General features: G+C 42.2%; 1 protein-coding gene across 1 annotated transcript in view; it reads right to left on the reverse strand.

Moving 5' to 3' along the window:
• The window catches only part of LOC308304782 (protocadherin-1-like), a gene marked incomplete at its 3' end in the record, with an annotated part of 94,118 nt that overhangs the window by 21,431 nt on the left and 53,027 nt on the right, over window positions 1-19,660 (reverse strand). The window contains 1 exon segment of the mRNA XM_080749412.1: window positions 8,711-8,930. Within this exon segment, the coding sequence (XP_080605538.1) occupies window positions 8,711-8,930 (220 nt within the window).

Genomic DNA, 19,660 nt, shown 5'->3' on the forward strand with positions numbered 1-19,660 from the left:
TCTGTAATAGGGGGCTCATAGTGTGATGGCTAAAGTACAATACATAATGATGAAGAAAATATCCATATTATTTCAAAGCTAAAAATAACTTTCATTTGACAACGACCAGACATACAAGATAAAGTATCATACATTCCAGGATCAATCTCAAAAGAATTATGGAGCTCACCGATTCTGGTCAGGGCTATTAATATAACATAAAAGTGTAATTAAAATGATTTAGTAACATGATGCAATACCATAATACACTCTATTACACAACAATGCACACGTGTATGCACATGTGCACGTGCATGGATGCACGCACGCACGCACGCACGCACGCACGCACGCACGCACGCACGCACGCACGCACGCACACACACACACACACACACACACACACACACACACACACACACACACACACACACACACACACACACACACACGCACACACAGATGTGTGCGCAACTGCGTATGTATGCATGCACACACACACACTAAGAGGTAAATATTGTGAATGAGATGAAGCAACAGCTGAGCTATGTGCTTTCTATGCATGAGTACATGAAAGTGAAGAATTCACAAGGGGAAACTGGAATGTAGAGTGCTCCAAAAGAGCCTGTAGGCAAAAATGAGCAAGGAGGAGGGGGCAGTTGCACAGACCCTCAAAAAGAAGGAACTCCAGGAATCAATAGCAGCATGTAAGTCAACTACCACAAATCTTATGTTTGCTGCAATCTAAGCCGTGTCTCTCTCTCTAAATACAAGAGCCTATAGCACCACCAGATAATATGTTCAGGTCTGTTGCATTGAGCTCAATATGCAGTCAAAGACCATACAATCATTCACCTTGCCAGACAGCCCGAAAACACTGCACATACAGTACAAGTATGTACAAACAGTACAAGTATGTACAAGGCCCTGGCTGCTAGCTCTAAAAATTAAACAAAGGTTTAGATAAAGCAAAGATGGTGCTATTTCACAAGCCAATGCTCATTAGAAAATGCTCACTTAAAAAGTAATTTACAACTTATTAACAATACATATAAATTCTAATTTCACTAACAAGTGCAGGGAGTCTCATCCTAAGTGCTAGAAAAAGGCATAGTTGCAATTTGCCTCTCCAGTACTGATAATATTTAACATTAGCACATTGGATTGTTCTCGAAGAGGGCAATTGTGTAGATGGGAATACAATTACACACTCATTTCCATGGAAAGGCTGAATTTAATTACCTTATTTTCAGTTCCATTTAAGATAAATATTATCCATTCTAAAATGCTCGACTCGTCCTTGGGAAATCACAGCCTGGGATCCGATCAGACCAAATATAGTATATCGTCGTTGTCGGGTGAAAACCTTGTATGTCCAAAACCGTTTGTTTTGAACATACACATTTTGAAACTTGGAGATACGAGGTTTCCACCCGACAACAACAATATAATAGTATAATATAGACTGGAAGATGCAAAATAATTTACATACAAAGGGATGCCCCGATCAGGGTTTTTTTGCTCCCGATCCGATACCGATCAAATATTATTGCTTCCGATTCGATCCCGATCTTTCCCGATCCGATCTTTTGGCAAGGCATTAAGAAAAAAAATTCTATTCATTCTATCACTTAGTGCAGCACTGAATCAACAAATTAAAAACAAAGCTTATGAGTAGTGTATAGTGATATAGGCCTACTAGTGCAGTGTTTCTCAATCATTGTGCAGCGGACCTTTGGTGTGGCCTTTGAAATTTGGCAGTGAAGTCACGATTTAAGGACTTTTAAAACCTGTTTAATATCTCAAAAAATAAAATAAAATAGACCATTACAGCATCAAAAATAATCAACAAACTATATAAAAACTGGTAAAACATTGGCCATTTTTAAAGTTTTTAAAAGTTGAAACAAAATTAACCAGTCTGCTTGAAAAGTATGCATCTGTAGCAGCTAGTTGACAGTGCAGAGAGACATAATTGCCTTCCTTTGATCCATTAACAAGGGGCCAATTACTACTTATTGGCATCAGCTGCCAGCTGTACACAGAGTCTGACACAATCACCTTCCCTCTGCAGTGCTCTGTCTGTCTCATTTCTCCAAAAGCCCTTGAATATGATTGAAAATGATTAAGGATTACTGTGATTATGGTAAGCTTACATTTCATATCGCATTCACCTTACCTGTAACTTTCAGTACTCCCAGAAAATATTTTTTTGAAAAAAAAAAAAAAAAAAAAAAACTTTTTTTTTTTCCGATATTTTTTTCCCGATCTCCGATCTTATAAAAACGGCCATATCGGCGGCCGATCCGATCACGTGATCGGGATCGGGCAACACTAAACACAGCAAAATCTTGAGTGTTAAAGCTGCAGTCCACAACATGAATCCGTTTAATCCCGAATTTTTCCCAGACATAAGAATATTCAAATATTGTGTCATTAGTAACCCTTTGCAATAATCAATCATATTTTTTTGAAATTTTCATGAAAAAGTAGGTGAAAAGGTGTGTTTTATGTTCGGTCACAATTGTGACCGGTGGGATAATGTGTTGTATCAACCCTTTAAAGTGTATAGTAAATATAGTTATCCTAGAAAGTTAAAATCTTACACCAAAGGCCATAACTACCTACCTACCACCATGCTGCATCCCTCATTAAACTACCTACCAGTAAGACACCTAAGGGTGAAAAGCGACCTCACCCTAAAGGGCGAGGTCGCACCATATCTTGGGCATCTGGCCAGTGATATATATCGGACCAGTTACCCATATATAGAGACCCCTGGTACCCATAGATATTCACAGATATGGGCTTAATATTCATGACATCAGGGATCTCCACAATGGGTATAAAAGGGATTTGGTTCCCCTGGCATCACAGGGATCTCCATATATCCATATATGGGCATAAAAGGGATTTGGTTCCCCTGACATCACAGTGATGTCAGAGCGTGAGAGTGAGCATGATGTCAGAGCGGCAAACCCATAGACCATAAAAAAGCGTGACGGACGGACAGACATGGACATGATGTGCTGTTTCTCATAATAAACTGCGGTTTCAACCATCCACCATCTAACTATCTACATACCATGATAGTGCATCCTTCATTTAAAGACCTACAGTATCTACCACCATACTGGGTCCCTTATCTAACAACCTACCTACCACCATACTGCAGCCCTCATACAACTACCTACCTACCTACCACCATACAGCATCCCTTCATCTAACCACCTACATACTGTACACACCATTCACCATATTGCATCCCTCATCTAACTATACCACACCATACCGCATCGCTCATCTAACTACCCTCTTACCACCATATTGCATCCATCATCTAACTACATACCTACCTACCACCATAATGAATCCCTCATCTACCTACTGTACATACATACCTACCTACCACAAAACTGCATCCATCACCTACCTACATACATACCACCTTACAGCATCTACCTACCTACCTACCTACCTACCTACCTACCTACCTAACATACTGCATCCATCATCTAACTACCTACCTACCTACCTACCTACCTACCACCTTACTGCATCCATCATCTAACTATGTACCTCCACACTGCATCCCTAATCTAACTATCTACCTACCAACCAACACAGCAGTATGGTCTACCTACCTACCTACTACCATCATCTCTCATCTAACTATCTACAGTACCTTCCCACCAACATATTGCATCCCTCATCTACTACCTACCTACCTACCACCATACCGTGTCCTTCATCTACTAACTACCAACCACGTGCCGCATCCATCATCTAACTACCTACAGCCCTCATACAACTACCTACCTACCTACCACCATACAGCATCCCTTCATCTAACCACCTACATACTGTACACACCATTCACCATATTGCATCCCTCATCTAACTATACCACACCATACCGCATCGCTCATCTAACTACCCTCTTACCACCATATTGCATCCATCATCTAACTACATACCTACCTACCACCATAATGAATCCCTCATCTACCTACTGTACATACATACCTACCTACCACAAAACTGCATCCATCACCTACCTACATACATACCACCTTACAGCATCTATCACCTACCTACATACCACCTTACAGCATCTATCACCTACCTACCTACCTACCTACCTACCTACCTACCTACCTACCTACCTAACATACTGCATCCATCATCTAACTACCTACCTACCTACCACCTTACTGCATCCATCATCTAACTATGTACCTCCACACTGCATCCCTAATCTAACTATCTACATACCAACCAACACAGCAGTATGGTCTACCTACCTACCTACTACCATCATCTCTCATCTAACTATCTACAGTACCTTCCCACCAACATATTGCATCCCTCATCTACTACCTACCTACCACCATACCGTGTCCTTCATCTACTAACTACCAACCACCATAACGCATCCATCATCTAACTACCTACAGTACTTACCATCCACCATACTGCATCCCTCATCTTATTACTTACCTACCACCATCTGTGTGGCTGGTTCTACAGACAGGGATCTCCATATATGGGCACAAAAGGGATTGTATGTATGATGTCAGATGTCATAGACGTCATAGGACCTTCACATAACATATAACTGAGTATAAGCATGGAGGGGTCTCACAGCATATACATGGATCTCCATATATGGGTACCAGGGGTCTACATTATGGGTAACTGGTCCAATATATGTACATAACTGGTCAGATGGCCAAGACATGGCGTGACCTCACCCTTCACGGCAAGGTCGCTTGTCGCCCTTAGGCGTTTTACTAGTAAGTCATCGTTCCACTCATCTACTTGCATAAATTCAGCACGTGCATTCAACAGCCTGGCTTGCCCCTAATAACCTGTTTGCCCCTGTCTGACACATCACTATCACAATCACTGAGGACAGCATCTTTCTCACTTTGAGACACTGCAATGTTGCATGCCTTGTCTGGGAGCTATTTTTCATCCAACATACCAGTAAGACTCAATAATTGGGAGATAAGCGACCGTCAAGTGGCTCGGGGGGGGCGAGTTACGGCCTTTTTAGCGGGCTGCAGTGGCGGGGGTCTGCCACAAGGTGGCGCTCTACACACGGCTGTCTCAGCACCGCCGAGGCGGACGCATGGGTACCGGCCCCAGCTCTCCCGTTCGCTCCTAGCCTGAGTTACGGCATTTTATGTGCGCTGCCGGCATTTTATGTGCGCTGCAGTGGCGGGGGTCCTCCACTAGGGGGCGCGACGACTTTTGCATCCGTTCTGGAGCACCAGGAGTCGGTGGTCCCCGGGAATTCCCCAGTTAAAGTAAAAGAAAACAGCAGAAAGAGAATAATTTGCTATGTGTATTAGTATGTGTATAGCTACAGTAGTTGCTAATGTATTATCCCACCGGTCACTATTGTTGCCGTCGATATGTTTGTTCGTTTTATGACCACACTGAACACATTTGAGTAATTGCAAAGGCATACACCAATACTAGACATCTTAAAGAAGACGTGTACCAAAAATCATGGTCCTATCTTTATGTTAAGATACTTTACTAACATTTTCTTTTGGGGCTTTGATGCTTCCATCGTCTCCTCTTGGTGCAGACAGGAAGTAAACAGCTCTGGTCATGTGACAATTTATAGTTAACATGTGACACTGCACATATTTGATTGGGACCCTTTAACCTTTTCAATAATTGCTGGAAATGCATGAATGAATCATTCAATAACATTTTATAGCCTCATAAATGAAGAAAATAATTACGGTCACTATTGTGACCGGTGGGATTAAACGGGATCCTAACCAGGATTCGAATGAGTGGCCAGATTTCTACTGATCCTTCAAGAGTGAAGGATCCTTGAATCCCCAAGATATGGTGCTTTTCAGGTGTCCTACCCGTCACCAGGGTCTGCACACTAAATGTCTCATTGGAAGAGTAGGGAGACCACCTACAACAACTGCAGATGTACTAGACTGCACTCCGTCGAGGTGCCAACTTGTGGCTTGTGCACTCGTGGCCATGTATGGTCTACTTGTGCGCCAGCAGAGCACGCCTTGTTATGTTTAAAGGTCACACTTGTTGATGGTGACGTCACCAAGAATGCTGGTCCCTCATTGGCTGTTAATGGTGACGTCACCAAGAATGCTGATCCCTGACTGGCATAAACACAAACAGATACGCCACATACAAAATCACCGAACGCAGTACTTGCGCGCTCTGCTGCTGCAAGTAATTATATCCTAATATTAATGGGAGGGTTCGGCTCTGACTAAGCCATAACCATATAAGGAGATCGCAATGCAGATGCGTCCAAATATGGAGTGTGTTGTCTAACCTCAATGTGTCATCATGGCATCAGCCGCAAACAAATCAGTCGGCTCCATATATGGGCACAAAAGGGGGCATGCCCAATTGCCCATATATGAGCATAATTGGCTACTGATGACATCAGCAATCTCCATGTATGGGCATAAAGGGGAGAAGGTTGGTGTCGCTCAGGTGTTGCTCTCTGAAAATAGCAGATCTACAAGCTCACAACGTTGTGACACGTTGTGAGCTTGTAGATCATCTATTTTTTGCATGCAACCAAGTGTAAAATAAAGCATTACGATGCCATCAAGGCCTGCCAACATACATTTTAGTCAACTAAATCAACTGTAGATTTAGTCGACTATACAATCTTATGATATTTAGTCGACAAAAACTAAAACATTTCAGGTGACTAAAATATGACTAAACCTAACGGAATTTTGGCATCCATACTGTGAACACACTACCGTAATGCCATATTCAAAAACAGACAACGTGGGACATGAACCACACACAGGACATCAGACGCACTTTCAAAACGTAGCTCCCCTAGTACAGTGAAAGATCATCCTGTAAGAAAACATGGCCACATCCATGTCAGCGTGTCAACATGCCAGGAAGTCTGGGAGTTCACATATTGCTTTTTATCCGGCTTAAATAGAGTGACACACCTCGGCACTTTTCACCTGTCAATCATTTCCCTCCGCCAACGAATAAAGCACCGTGCCCTATACAGCCTGTCACCCCGTCACTCAAAATTCCCAGGAAAAAAAAGAAAGGAGAAAAAAAGAAAAAGAAAGAAAGGCTGTCACCGTCACGGCGTCATGCAGGTGGAGTCAGGGGAGGAAGTTCTCCATCTTTCATGAGTTCTTTCCAATCCATCATTTTATTTGGGCTGTTACTGTTATCTCCCTGAAGTGAGAATCACATTTTAATTAGGTCTCTCCTTGGTTAGTTGGTTCACATCCCTGTCTCCCAGCACTAGGTACTCATCCTATGGGGGCTTTGCTTTCCCTGTCACGGCACTCAGTCCCCACTCCCTGTCACAATGTAACATCTCTCTCATCCTTTTGTCATCTTTCCACCTTCTTTAACTGATGCACCTTCTCCACTCACAATTTTCCGTTCTCCTGCCAACAAAGAGAAGCCTGCCTGTCAAATACCTGTGTTCTTGGGATGGGAAAAAAAGTAAAAAAAGAAACGTAATAAACAGCAACAACAATGTCAGTAGAAAAGCCATATATTACACATTGCACAGTTCGTGAAAGTGCATGAGATAGCATAAACAGGAGCACGACCCATTACTTGTAGCGCATCACTCATTTTCTCCTACTGCATTTCTATTTTGAGGTGGAGACGTTTTAGTCACTATATACCAGGGTTTGTCTCTCCCCTTCTTTTTGGTGTTAACAGCTCTTTACAGCTCCCAGGCCCGCGACACTGCCAACATGCCTGAATTCATATTTCATAGAAGCCCACAGGCTACTCAGACAAAAGAAGCACAGTGCCGAAATGAGATGTAAAATTCTAACAAATTGAGAATGGTAATCACGGTAATCACGCCTAGAAAGAAGGGAGCCGGGTAACAATGTGAGCAATAAAGTATCACGGTATGAAAAGAATCCGGGGTGCATGCGACGAGTACGCCGCTGAGACGGAACCCACCGCGTGACTCTCTTATCATAGTGCATTTAAAGACTAGTTATGTACAGCCGCTAAAGGTCACATAATTGTTCAGTCATGGTGCATGGGTGATAATAATGGAGGTTACAGCTCTTGTGTAAAAATCTTTATTATTTTTTTTCTACCATGGACCCACCGCATGTGGATTGATCACAGCAGTCAGGGAAAACGTGGCTGCCACCGCACACCTATGCTGCAGTTTAACTCGGCTCCGGAGGGGGGGTTGGCGGCGGGGACGTGTTTATAGGAAACACTGTGTTGTGTGCACAGATGTCAGGGTCTAGATTTATTTAGAGGGCAAATGCTCCATTAGTTGGGCTTTTTAATTAGCACACTCGTGAGAGAGAGGGTCATTAAGTGTGTCTGACGGAGGACCTGCTGATGAAGAGGATGGAGAACACTGGTAACCCTATAGCTCTGACGCCGCACGCGCGCACACAAACTCACACACACACACACACACACACAAACACGCTTAAACATCGAACATGTCTAGAAACCATCTGCATACGCAGCATGTCACGGACGCCACAACATTTCAACTTTTTAAAGCGGCAAAGCAAAGGCACGGAACAATAGAGCGGGTGCAGTCACAGCCTCACACACACGCAAATCTGAAAGAGAATGTCAAACCATGCGCTACAAAACACAAAGCTTATTGGAGGCATTTACATTTGCATGCATATTCATGGAGAAACACAGAGAGAGAGAGAGAAAATAAAGAGAAGGATTGCCGTGGTACCATTCTCAGGGTGCTCGGTCTCTCCGATGCTGCCATCTGGTGTGGTCCTCTCGTAGTGATCCTCAGGCAGGGTCAGGGGTCCCATGCGGGGACCAGACGATGACTTACTGCTGGGCGTCTCAGACTCCTCCAAGCCGCTGTCATAGTAATTGTGTTGAGAGGCGTCCTGCAGGTCCTGCACTGGGTTGGTGGTGGAGAAGGTTACGCGCCGATGGGGATTCTGGAGAGGGAAGAAAAAAGGAATTTACAAACTTGCATTTCACTGAATACTTGCTATTGCTGTTTTTTGTAATGCCTTCCTTGGGTGATCGTGTTTCTGTACTGGTTTTGTGGCAGTCTAAGGTGCCGGCTATACGTGTATGCTTTTTCTAAACGCACATTATTTTGTGTGTTGGGCACACGGAAATGGTGATTTTGGCCTCTAAAACAGATATTTTTTGCAAACATATAAGTAAGTGATACATCAGATTAAAATATATGGTTCAGAGGATCTATGTAGACATGAAAAACGGATGCGGCACGGTGGCGCCTCACAGCTAGAAGGTCCTGGGTTCGATTGCCGCAGGGGGACACTGTGGGCGCTGGGGGCGTGTTCTCTCCTCTGCGTCATCAACGCCCACACCCTAGGTGAGGTTGGCGAAAGGGCCTTTCTGTGTGGAGTTTGCCTGTTCTCCCCATGTCCCTTAGGGTAGGTACCCTCACAAAAACATACAGTAATCCTGGTCTCTATACTGCCACCCCCTGGCCAGCCGGGGCGTCTGATGATTGGGAAAAGGAACTGGTTGGAATAACGTGTTCCTTCCATGCATTACGTCCAAACCAGGGAAGCTCTCCCCTTCCAGGTGATAAGAAGCTCACTCCTTATGCACTGAAAGAAGCATGAGCTCAGTTCGGGGCTCTCCCCTGGTTGGCAGAGGAAACCATATTGTGGATTTTGCCGATCTACAGGCTCACAACACATCGCTGAGCGGAACATTGGGGGCTTGTAGATTTCCTAATTTCAAAGAGCAGATTTTGATCAATTCACAAAAATAACATAGTTGTCATTCACAGATTTGAACTAAATATACAGTATAATAAGGTCTAGTTGGTTAATGTGTGGGTGTAGTAATGATTGAAGTACTGAATGTATTTGCATGGATAATGTTGTATTTCTATGCAAAGTTGTGTTGTTATTTTAATACTCATATGGACCTTTGCCTCAATTGAGCCCACTGTGTCAGGTGCTGGCTATACAGATATTTCTTCTTCCAATATATCTTCTATTTCATTGTTTACCACTTCCATGCCTTAACTATTTTTAACAAAATTGTAAAAACCTTCATACCAGTAAATTAAACGGAATATTCATTTAACTGAGAATAATGGTTGTGGCAGCAATACTCAAATGTCTTAGCAAGCAACAGAGTGCTCCACCACAGCTGATTTCATTGCGATATACTGTACTGATAAGAAAGCTCTATATATAGCAGCCTGGAAAGAGGAGCCCATAATAAATCATTCAAGATCACACTCTATATGAAACTGAATGGATAGTAAACAAAGTTAGACGAAGATGGGACTCCTCTTTGCTCAGATCAGTTTACTAATGGCTACTTACCACCAATGACCAACCGAAAGATGACTCCGTACGGTGTGCACACACGCAATCACACACTCTCCCACCCCCACTCTCTCGTAAAAGTCAAGAAAGCACTGATACAGCAGAACGCGGCTGATTCTGCTGCAGGAGTCAGCCCAGATCAATAATATGGCCCCTGCACTCGCCCCCCCCCCCCACCCACCCCCATCATCCACTCTTCTGGCAAACAGATCCATTCTGGCAATGATTGGAACGGTGGTCATTTCAGTGCGTCTGCACTGGCTATAGAGAGAGAGATGCTTTTAGCGCGTACATAGGTGCTATCAAAACGCTCTCATTAATCTGATTCATTGGGCTTCCAGCGTTTTCATGATGCCTCCTCATCTCTTCTCATAACAGTTATTTTCTTTTACAGCACAGTTCTGAATTTCTACAATTCACTCACCTGCCATAATACCAATAAATATTGTCAATCAGCATGTCCTTTTTTTAATAGGAAACACAATTTGCCAAAGTTATATGAACATATTAAAAAACATTAGTAGTGGAAAATTGATTGAGTCATACCGATCACCTAAAATAACCACTATTAAAAACATTTCAAAGGATTTTTTTCACCCTTTCTATTTTGCCTATCATTATATGCAAAACATTTCCCCCAATGTAATCAATTTCTAAAGTTTCCTAAACATTCATGATTTTCCAAAATAGACGATCTACTTGTACTATTTTTGCTTTTGCTTTTCATTGCACAACAAAGTTTACAAGTCTTCAGCGATGAGGTTGTGCACCTACAGCAGACCTGCATAACAGTCTGCACGTATTAGGATGGATTTATTTGGACAGTGGTTAACAGACACATGGCTATTGTGATTTTCAATTAAAGGCGATATTGCTTCACATGGCTGGAGCAGAGTAATGATATTCACAAGGCGAGTTCTCAGAATATGATTAGAGGTCTCAGAGGCTCCGAGACTATTTAAATGGAGGGAGGCCATTTAGTTGTTTAAATATGGATCCTTGCTTAAACTGCTCCTCCAGGCATCGCTCCAGAGAGTCAGCATGTTCTCTGGGTATGAGAACCAGCTAAGGCTGCTGAGATGGGAAACAGATTCTCCTTTTAGTCGGAGCACAAATCCTTTGCCAGGGCCTGGGGGGCTGCAGGAATGCAGCAAGACGGAGGGGATGGAAGCAGGAGAGGGGAAGTGGTCAGGCAGACAGGGACAAAGCCTTGGACTGGAGGGGGAGCAGTAGGATTAGACTCCAGGAGACTGGAGGCTGCTGGACGGTTTGTTTGGCCATTGAGGGACAGTATAGGGATTGAGGGCTGAGGTCCGGAGGTCTGAGGATGGAGAGCGGAGTGTGCAGTGATCACAGATCAGAATTCTTAAATCCTCCCTCAAAAATTACTCTTTCTAGTGTAAATGCTGATTTTGTCTGCTAGACAAAATTGTTTCAGGAAACCAAAGCATAAAATATAACACTGTCTATTTACCTGTGCTGCTGAAAGTATGAAGAAACCCTACAGTATGTTACTGTATGTATTACATATTGCAATGTAAAAAAGTGCACGCACGCAAAAATTCACGAATTCCCTCTCGCACACGCAAGCACACAGACACACAGACACACAGACACACAGACACAGACACAGACACACACACACACACACACACACACACACACACACACACACACACACACACACACACACACACACACACACACACACACACACACACGCAAGCACGCACACAACATATGGGGTGGGGGTTATATATTGGATCATTGCCTCATCACTGAAGGAGGCTCCAGTCTAGAGGAAAGGCCATGGACAATGGCAATCTGCCCATTAAATTATGACTTAGTGTATCTTGTGTAAAAGTGGACGTTTTGAACTAAAAGTGGCACTAGAGGAAAGGCCATTGGGTCATCAAAATCAGTAGGGCTCATCCTCTGCAGAGCATGAAGGTGCACAGCAAATCCCATGGACTCTTTTTTTTGGAGCTGTGTGAAGCACAGGCTCCCTATACGTGGCTGTGTGGGTCTGTCTGTCTGTCTGTCTGTCTGTGTGTGTGTCTGTGTGTATGTAGCCTGAACTTCCTAAACTTCGGCACGCTACTAGTCCCACAGTTTTGCCACCACACACTCGCGCCATATGTCAAATCGACCGGCTTACTCGGGAATCGTGGGCTAGTAACTTGCTAAGAGAAAGGTTCAATAGTTTAATTGATATTAATTTATTAGTGAATTAATTTTCCCCATTGACTTATAATGGGAATCGCAAAAACTCACATTCAATTATTTGTCTCTCGCAAACCATAGGGGCTAGAGTTTCAAGACTTGGAGAGGAGGTTCATAATGATTTCAAGGATTAAATAAAAAATAATTGTGTCATTTGGCCGCATGGTGGCGCCATAACACCCCACTTTACGTTTTGGCCTGTAACTCTTGAACCGTATGTCGGAAAATTAAAAATATCTTTTCCCTGGATTCCTTGGGTCATGACGCATCTCCCCATATAGGCCACGCCCATTTGCGCCATGATAGATTTTCCGCCATCTTGAATTTTCTCCAAAACACACTTTTTGCTCCTTTTCCTACAAATTTTCTTCAAATGTCACAAAAATCGGTACACATGATCCACACACACACACACACACACACACACACACACACACACACACACACACACACACACACACACACACACACACACAGCTCCACTTCACACGGGTGTGATTTTTTTTTTGCTTGGGAGCTATTGAAGTGTTAGTTGGACGGAAAATCAGACTTGCCCACCAAGAAGTGGGGCTAAAAGGGCTATATGAAATTAACAATTAGTTTAATATCGGTCATTTATATGTTACGAGTGGAAGTTTGTCTCACGTGATTGTACCACATTATGGAGCTCTGGTATGCAATAAAAGTTAAGTGCATGCATAGATTTATTCATATGCAAAAAAAACATCCTGAGGAATCAACCTGATCTCTTGATCTTGGGAAGATAAAAGCTAAGTACATTTTCATAAATGAGGGCCCATATTCCCAAAAGCTGTAATATGGGTGAATCAGCTCTCTTTCAGCTGTATCCCCACAGTGCTCATTCAGCAAGCTAGGGTAGCACATGGCATGCTCTTTTGTTCTCCAGGTAAGTGCTTTTCCATATATAAAGTTTAATGACCAACAAAAAAAATGAGAGTTGCCACTGCCTCTGCCTAATTCCCTTATCTAAGCTGTTCAGTAGCAGTCTGTACTCCCATATACATGTCCAGACTATACCTCACCGCCCCAGAACCTGACACTGTGTTTCTCTACTGCCTTGAACATAATCCATTTGAAATGGAACAAAAACTGTATACCTTTTTTTTGAAAGATAGACTGGGCTTTTATCTCCGTTCTGCAAACCTGATAGTTATGGCCTTAAATCTTGGGTCTGTCCCTGAACCTGTCACCCTTGAATGAGCATTACCTTTTATTTTACCATCAGCTGCTTGTTACGAATTTCATTTCCATAAACGCTTTGCACAGAACACTCACCTTTTTGCATAGTTGATACTGTACAACTATCCTCTCACCACTTATAATAGTACTTAACCAAAGGGGGGAAGAGAGAAATTAATCTTCATATATGAGACTGAGATACATGTATTACCCGACCTGGAGAGAAAGCTTAAAGGAAATTTGATTAATTTGTTCACCTATGCGAAACCTTCTGCAATGACATTCAATTTTGAAAGATTTCAATTATTTAATTTCGCATATCCCCAAGTTTCTTTTTTTTTTTTTGTTAACCGTCAGAAAAGATAGTGGAAGAAGAAGATGGAGCACATTTTCAAATAATTGTAGCACTTTGCAACAATATGGAAGACACATGAATGCAGGCAGAAGCAGGCAATTATAAGCAACTGCAATAATAATAAGCACAAGAGCTGAACTTCACCTTGTCTGAGCACAGTGCAGCTACCGATTTAACAGGAATACAGAAGAGGATATTATGTTTTCTTTTTTCCTAGACCAAGGTTTTCTTTTGGACTGGTAATCAGAAGGGAGGGGCCTACCGTACACTCGCAGAACAAGGGTTCACTTGTGTCAGACATGATAATGATTATGTTGTTTTCACCCCACAGCCCAAATCCTAAATGTCATCTTGTCAAAATCTGTCAGTCATCCAATATTTCTATTTTTTTCCTTTGTTGTCACAGTTGCGCTTCAATCCTAACAGATTGTATAAAATGTAAAAGCTCTAAGTCAAAAAGATGCATATTACAGGATTACTGTCGCAGCCCATCTTGAATGAACATTTTAATTAAGTCTGTTTTGGCCCTTAGTGCAGATGCAATCTGCATTCATTCTGCATACACCCCACTGTATTTGCACTCATATACAAGCTGAACTGCCTCTGCTGCTATGGCTGTATGGAGGCGCATCCGTTCCTCTATTGACATCTCTTTTGACTAATAGAGTAGATGACATATATATGTTGGCTGACATTGATCAGATTAATATCGCCTAATATGTTTGGCATTTAACATAATAATACACAGCTAACAACGCCGATAGTTGTAATTTACCTACAAAAACCAAGCTAATCCACCCCTCCACATGCGAAAGGAGGGGTTCCAAATTTGGGAAAGATATCAGCCTGATCAGAGTCCAATTGGCTGTCATTATAAACTTTATGTTAAATATTAAAAAAGGATAGTTTGAAAAAAAAGAAGAAGGACAAAAAAAAACGTTAAATAGTGGAGGTACTTCTGTGGACATTGGTCCAGCAGTTTATGAGATTAGGACACACCCACACGCATGCACACAGCTAGCCTCCTGCAAAGCCATGCCACACTATAGAACAGGGGTCTTCAACAGGGGGTTCGGGACCCCTAGGGGGTCCTCAGAGTTACTACAGGGTGTCCTCCAAATCTTTGAGTGATAGAACATTTTTTTCTCCTTTTTTATATTACCGTAACCACTTGAACCCTAGTGTCCATATTCTAAGAACTTTAGCCAAAAATAGCAGATCTACAATCTCACAACGCCTCGCGCTGCTATTCTTGGCAAAGAGCTTTGATGTAGAGGGGGAAAAGAGTGGACTAACTACAGAGTGAAAGGTCAAGTTTATTAAGTATTGACGGTTCAAATAGTTAAATATCTGAAAACACAAATTGAGATTCCAAAATACACTGATGATCGTGCTGTCAAACAATGAAACTATTTGGAATCTACGAAAAGGTTGTGGGGGTCCCTGCTTCAACTCTCTCTCAACTAAGGTGTCCTTGGCCGGAAAACGTTGAAGACCCCTGCATAGAGCAAAGCGAAATGACAATTAAGAGAAACTAACACAAAAACAGGGACTTTCCTGCTGAATATAGCCAGACAGAAGTGAAAAGCATATTATTTCTAGTGTCTAGACTGTCGAATGTCTCTTGCCATAGCTGATTTGCACCACTGATCCCTGATGAGAAGGCAGACACCGCTGCCGTGATGTTTTCCCATCACACACTGTAACAGCCCATCCCAAATGCCCTGGAGCCATCCAGCACCACCTTGCTGTCAGGAGCCCTGTCGTCTTACTAAAGTCTCAGTGATTGCCAGCATGCGAGGCTACCAGTGCTTGTGCAGGTATAGTTGAGATTTGCCGTCAGCAGCTACACTTTCTCAGAGAACAGGCATTTAACTAAACGACAGGTTAGGGTAGTTCACGTTTTAGTCTTTTAAGTCGGTCTATTGTGCCCTCTGGTCTCCTTCAATCCTGGCATGCATGTGCAGTTTGACTAATCAGGATGTAGCCTACTGTAGGCCTATAAGGTCTGGGAACAAGTTGCTACCTTCATGTCCTGTCACGTATTGTTGCTGTTGAGCAGAAGACCATAAATCTATACGTATTTCATCTTTTTACGTTTTTTTTATAAATCAATGCCCGATTTTATACTTTATCGTATGACAGTGTCACGCGAAAGTAGCAAAAGTTGTCAATTTACAAGCTCACAAAGCTCTGCATCACAATGTGTTGTGAGATTCTAGAACATCTATTTTCACACAATTCGATTTTAGAGTTTTTTAAAAGAATGTAACATTTTCAAAACAATCACACCTGTGGGTTTTGTAAAATATTTATGCAGAGCAAGAGAGAATTTCAATTTGTGCAGGATAAACACATATAGTAAAAGAAAAGAATAGACAATGCCCATACCGTTCAATTCACTTTGGGAGCAGCAAGAGTGGTGTGTGGATAATATATTTATTGTAAATCCAATGAAAAGTATTAACAAGAGTTTGTGACTAAATAATAACCAAATTGGATCCATTGGAGGTTTTCTTTTTTCCTGAAGTAAAGGTTGTGGACATACCGTATAAGATTTCTTGTGACGATATGCTCTTGACATGCATTATGGAAAAACAGCCCAGTGGTATTGTGCAACCAGCCGGCAGCTAAATAACTATATCTATATGCTTGGAATACCCACAGTATAATTCATACATTGCAGCGGCAGATGCTCAAGAGATAGACCCTGGATCATTGTCGAGGTGTCCTTGAGCAAGACGCTGAACCGCTAACTGCTCGCAATGAGCAGGTTGGTGCCTTGCATGGTTGCCTCCGCTGTCAGTGTGTGTGAATGGGTGGATTTAAATGCACTTTATAAATTGCTTTGAATAAAGGACACTATAGAAACTATAGAGACTGTTTACCATTTACTTAATATCCACTGAGACAAGGTCATGTGGCTGGCAAGTGGCATGACTATAGCATTTGATATCCCAGAAGTAAATACAGACGTCCATTATGATGTCCTGTATGTGCAGTGCTAGTGGCCAACTGATCACAGAGGCATTAAAATGTCTAAAGTACCTCATAAATGTAAAGGCTCATTATGTGAAAAAATACTTTGTTACTTACAGTAAGACCCTACTCCACCGCAAAATACAGTGAGTATTCTTTGTAATTACACAGCAACATTGTTTAGAATGGTTCTTAATATCCAGAGCAGTATGCTGATTATTCAGAATTTCTCTTGGGGGACGGAGTAATGCACAACGATGCAAGTTTCATTTCAACTTTTGGGAGGTGGGCTGCGCTAAGGCAAACAGGCAGAATAGCCAACCTGAACTCAGATAATGGCTATATTGCCAACAATTTGGAAGTGGAACAAGACGCTTCCACTGAGGCAGCGGAGGTATTCTTGCCTTAGGAAAGGTAAACGGATAAAATGTGATGCTACAATTAACAGCTGCGGCTCCCAGGTCATTTCACAGTGGAGGCAATTACGGCAGAGCTGGGAAGAATGAAATGAAAAATCCTTGCTTAAAGGCACAAGACACACAAAACGCACACATGAATACACACATACCATGATGCACACACACAAATACACAAAGCCATCATAACACCAATTCAGTCCGGGCTCACAATCTATTTAGGTTACAAGCATGTGGTCTCAGATCTTTAAGCCTGATGTATACTCTGTTGTGTGTCGGTGTTGTGCGGTGACAATAGCAAATGTGCAAGCTCACAACACGTCGCACCGTGATGCGTTCTGAGCTTGTAGATCTGCTTTTTTTCCGATGCTCGAAGGTAGCCTTGTAAACCACCAACTTCCGAAAATCGCATTTGCAGTTCACATTCACTATGAATTGAGTACAAAAGGACCCCAATGTAAACAAGACATAGTGCTTTCATGGGTTAAAATCCTATTAGTAGACCATGTACAGTATCTGAACTGTACTGTGCTTTTCCTATGCAAACTTCTAATAAAGTAATCAATCAATCAATCAATCAATCAATCAATCAATCAATCAATCAATCAATCACATGCTGTTCCTTTATGCTGTTCCAATGTTAGACCTATGCTAGACAACAGCATGGTAAAGTAGCAAGAGCTTGCACATTTTTTTATTGTTCTTCTTCAATAATACATTTCATGAGCAATAAAATAAGCAGCTTGAAAAACTTTTCATGACTGAAATCTAGCAAAACGAATGGGGTTCTTAGCCGGAGTAACAGACCGTTTCTGATTGCATGACAAAAGCGTGACAAGGCTACAGTAGCTGTGATGGCTCAAGCTATTTTCTGTCAAAGTCCTGTCAAAATGACAGTTGCTCTCAACTGTTTGATTCAATTACCAAGGGAACTTCAATGAGCTGTTTGTAAACTCCAAATTGGCAGCAAAAGCTGAAGCTAAACAGTATTTCTAAATGGTAATCTGGAGTAAATTAAACTGCAATATTGGTTGCTGGCGCTATACTGTTCGTATGAAACTACAAAGCACAAGTGTGTATAGTCAGACAAAATTATCTTTATTACAAAAATGTCTATTTAACATTTTATCATGGTCCCAGAATAACTTCTACAACTTAGCAAGTCAGCACTGCTTATGCACTACACGACACCTATACAGTATATGCTCCATTTTATTCCTGAAGACAGGGAGCAGTGGAGTGTTTGTGCCAGTGACAAAACAAACCAATTAGCCCCAATACAGTATTTGTCTTGTTTCCAAAGATGCTTAAAAAAACACGTGTAAACTACTGTACATGTTCACAGGCAGAAATAATCACACATAATTCACTCATCTCCGTCACCCTTGTCTGGCCTCGAGGCAATGACTATGACGCACAATAAAAAACTAGCCCTTTGTGAGTGCAACACAAAGGCACAAAAGGAATTACATGCCCCAGGGAGAAGAAAGACAGAGCAGGAGATGAGTGTGGGTCAGTAGAAAGACGTTAAATTTCATTTAGGTTACAGTGGAGTGCTTTAGATTGGTTGCGAAGCCAAACAAATACAGTGCATTTTATTGGAATACTTTCAACTTTTCATGCTGCAGGAAACCCACGTGGCACCATTTATCATTCCACGTTGAGGTATACAGTACACTGCAGCTGTAAGTCAAGACTCTTCCCATTGAATCACAGTTATGTGCCTTTCCAATGTTATGAAATGGGTTTTCTGCCCATGTTATAGGAAGCGGCTGATGTCTCCGTGCCCCTGTGATATGAAAAATTCAATTTAAAAGGATGAGAGAAAGAATGGTGCACGGCCTATTTTCATTCCCCCCACACTGAGAGATATGAGAATGATGTTCTATTGTGTGGAGGAAATGATGCCAATCGTGCTGCAGAGAAATTCCTTCATAATTCAATTCAATTTCGTCTAAATCCCAGTGGCAAGCCCCTCTGCCAACTAGAGGCAGAGTGACAGAGACAGAAAGGAAGCAAGAGAGAGCAACGTGGAAGAATGCAGTGCAAAGATTGAGCCTGAAACAATGAAGACACAGAAAGGCACGGGGAGAGAGATTTGTGGAAAGGTGAAAAGAATAACGGTAGAATTACAGCGAGTAGGAGAGAGAAATTAATGCAAAATGGTCTTTTTG

Source organism: Nannobrachium achirus, assembly GCF_963921795.1.
Source record: "Nannobrachium achirus genome assembly, chromosome: 19".
Taxonomy (NCBI): Eukaryota; Metazoa; Chordata; class Actinopteri; order Myctophiformes; family Myctophidae; genus Nannobrachium; species Nannobrachium achirus.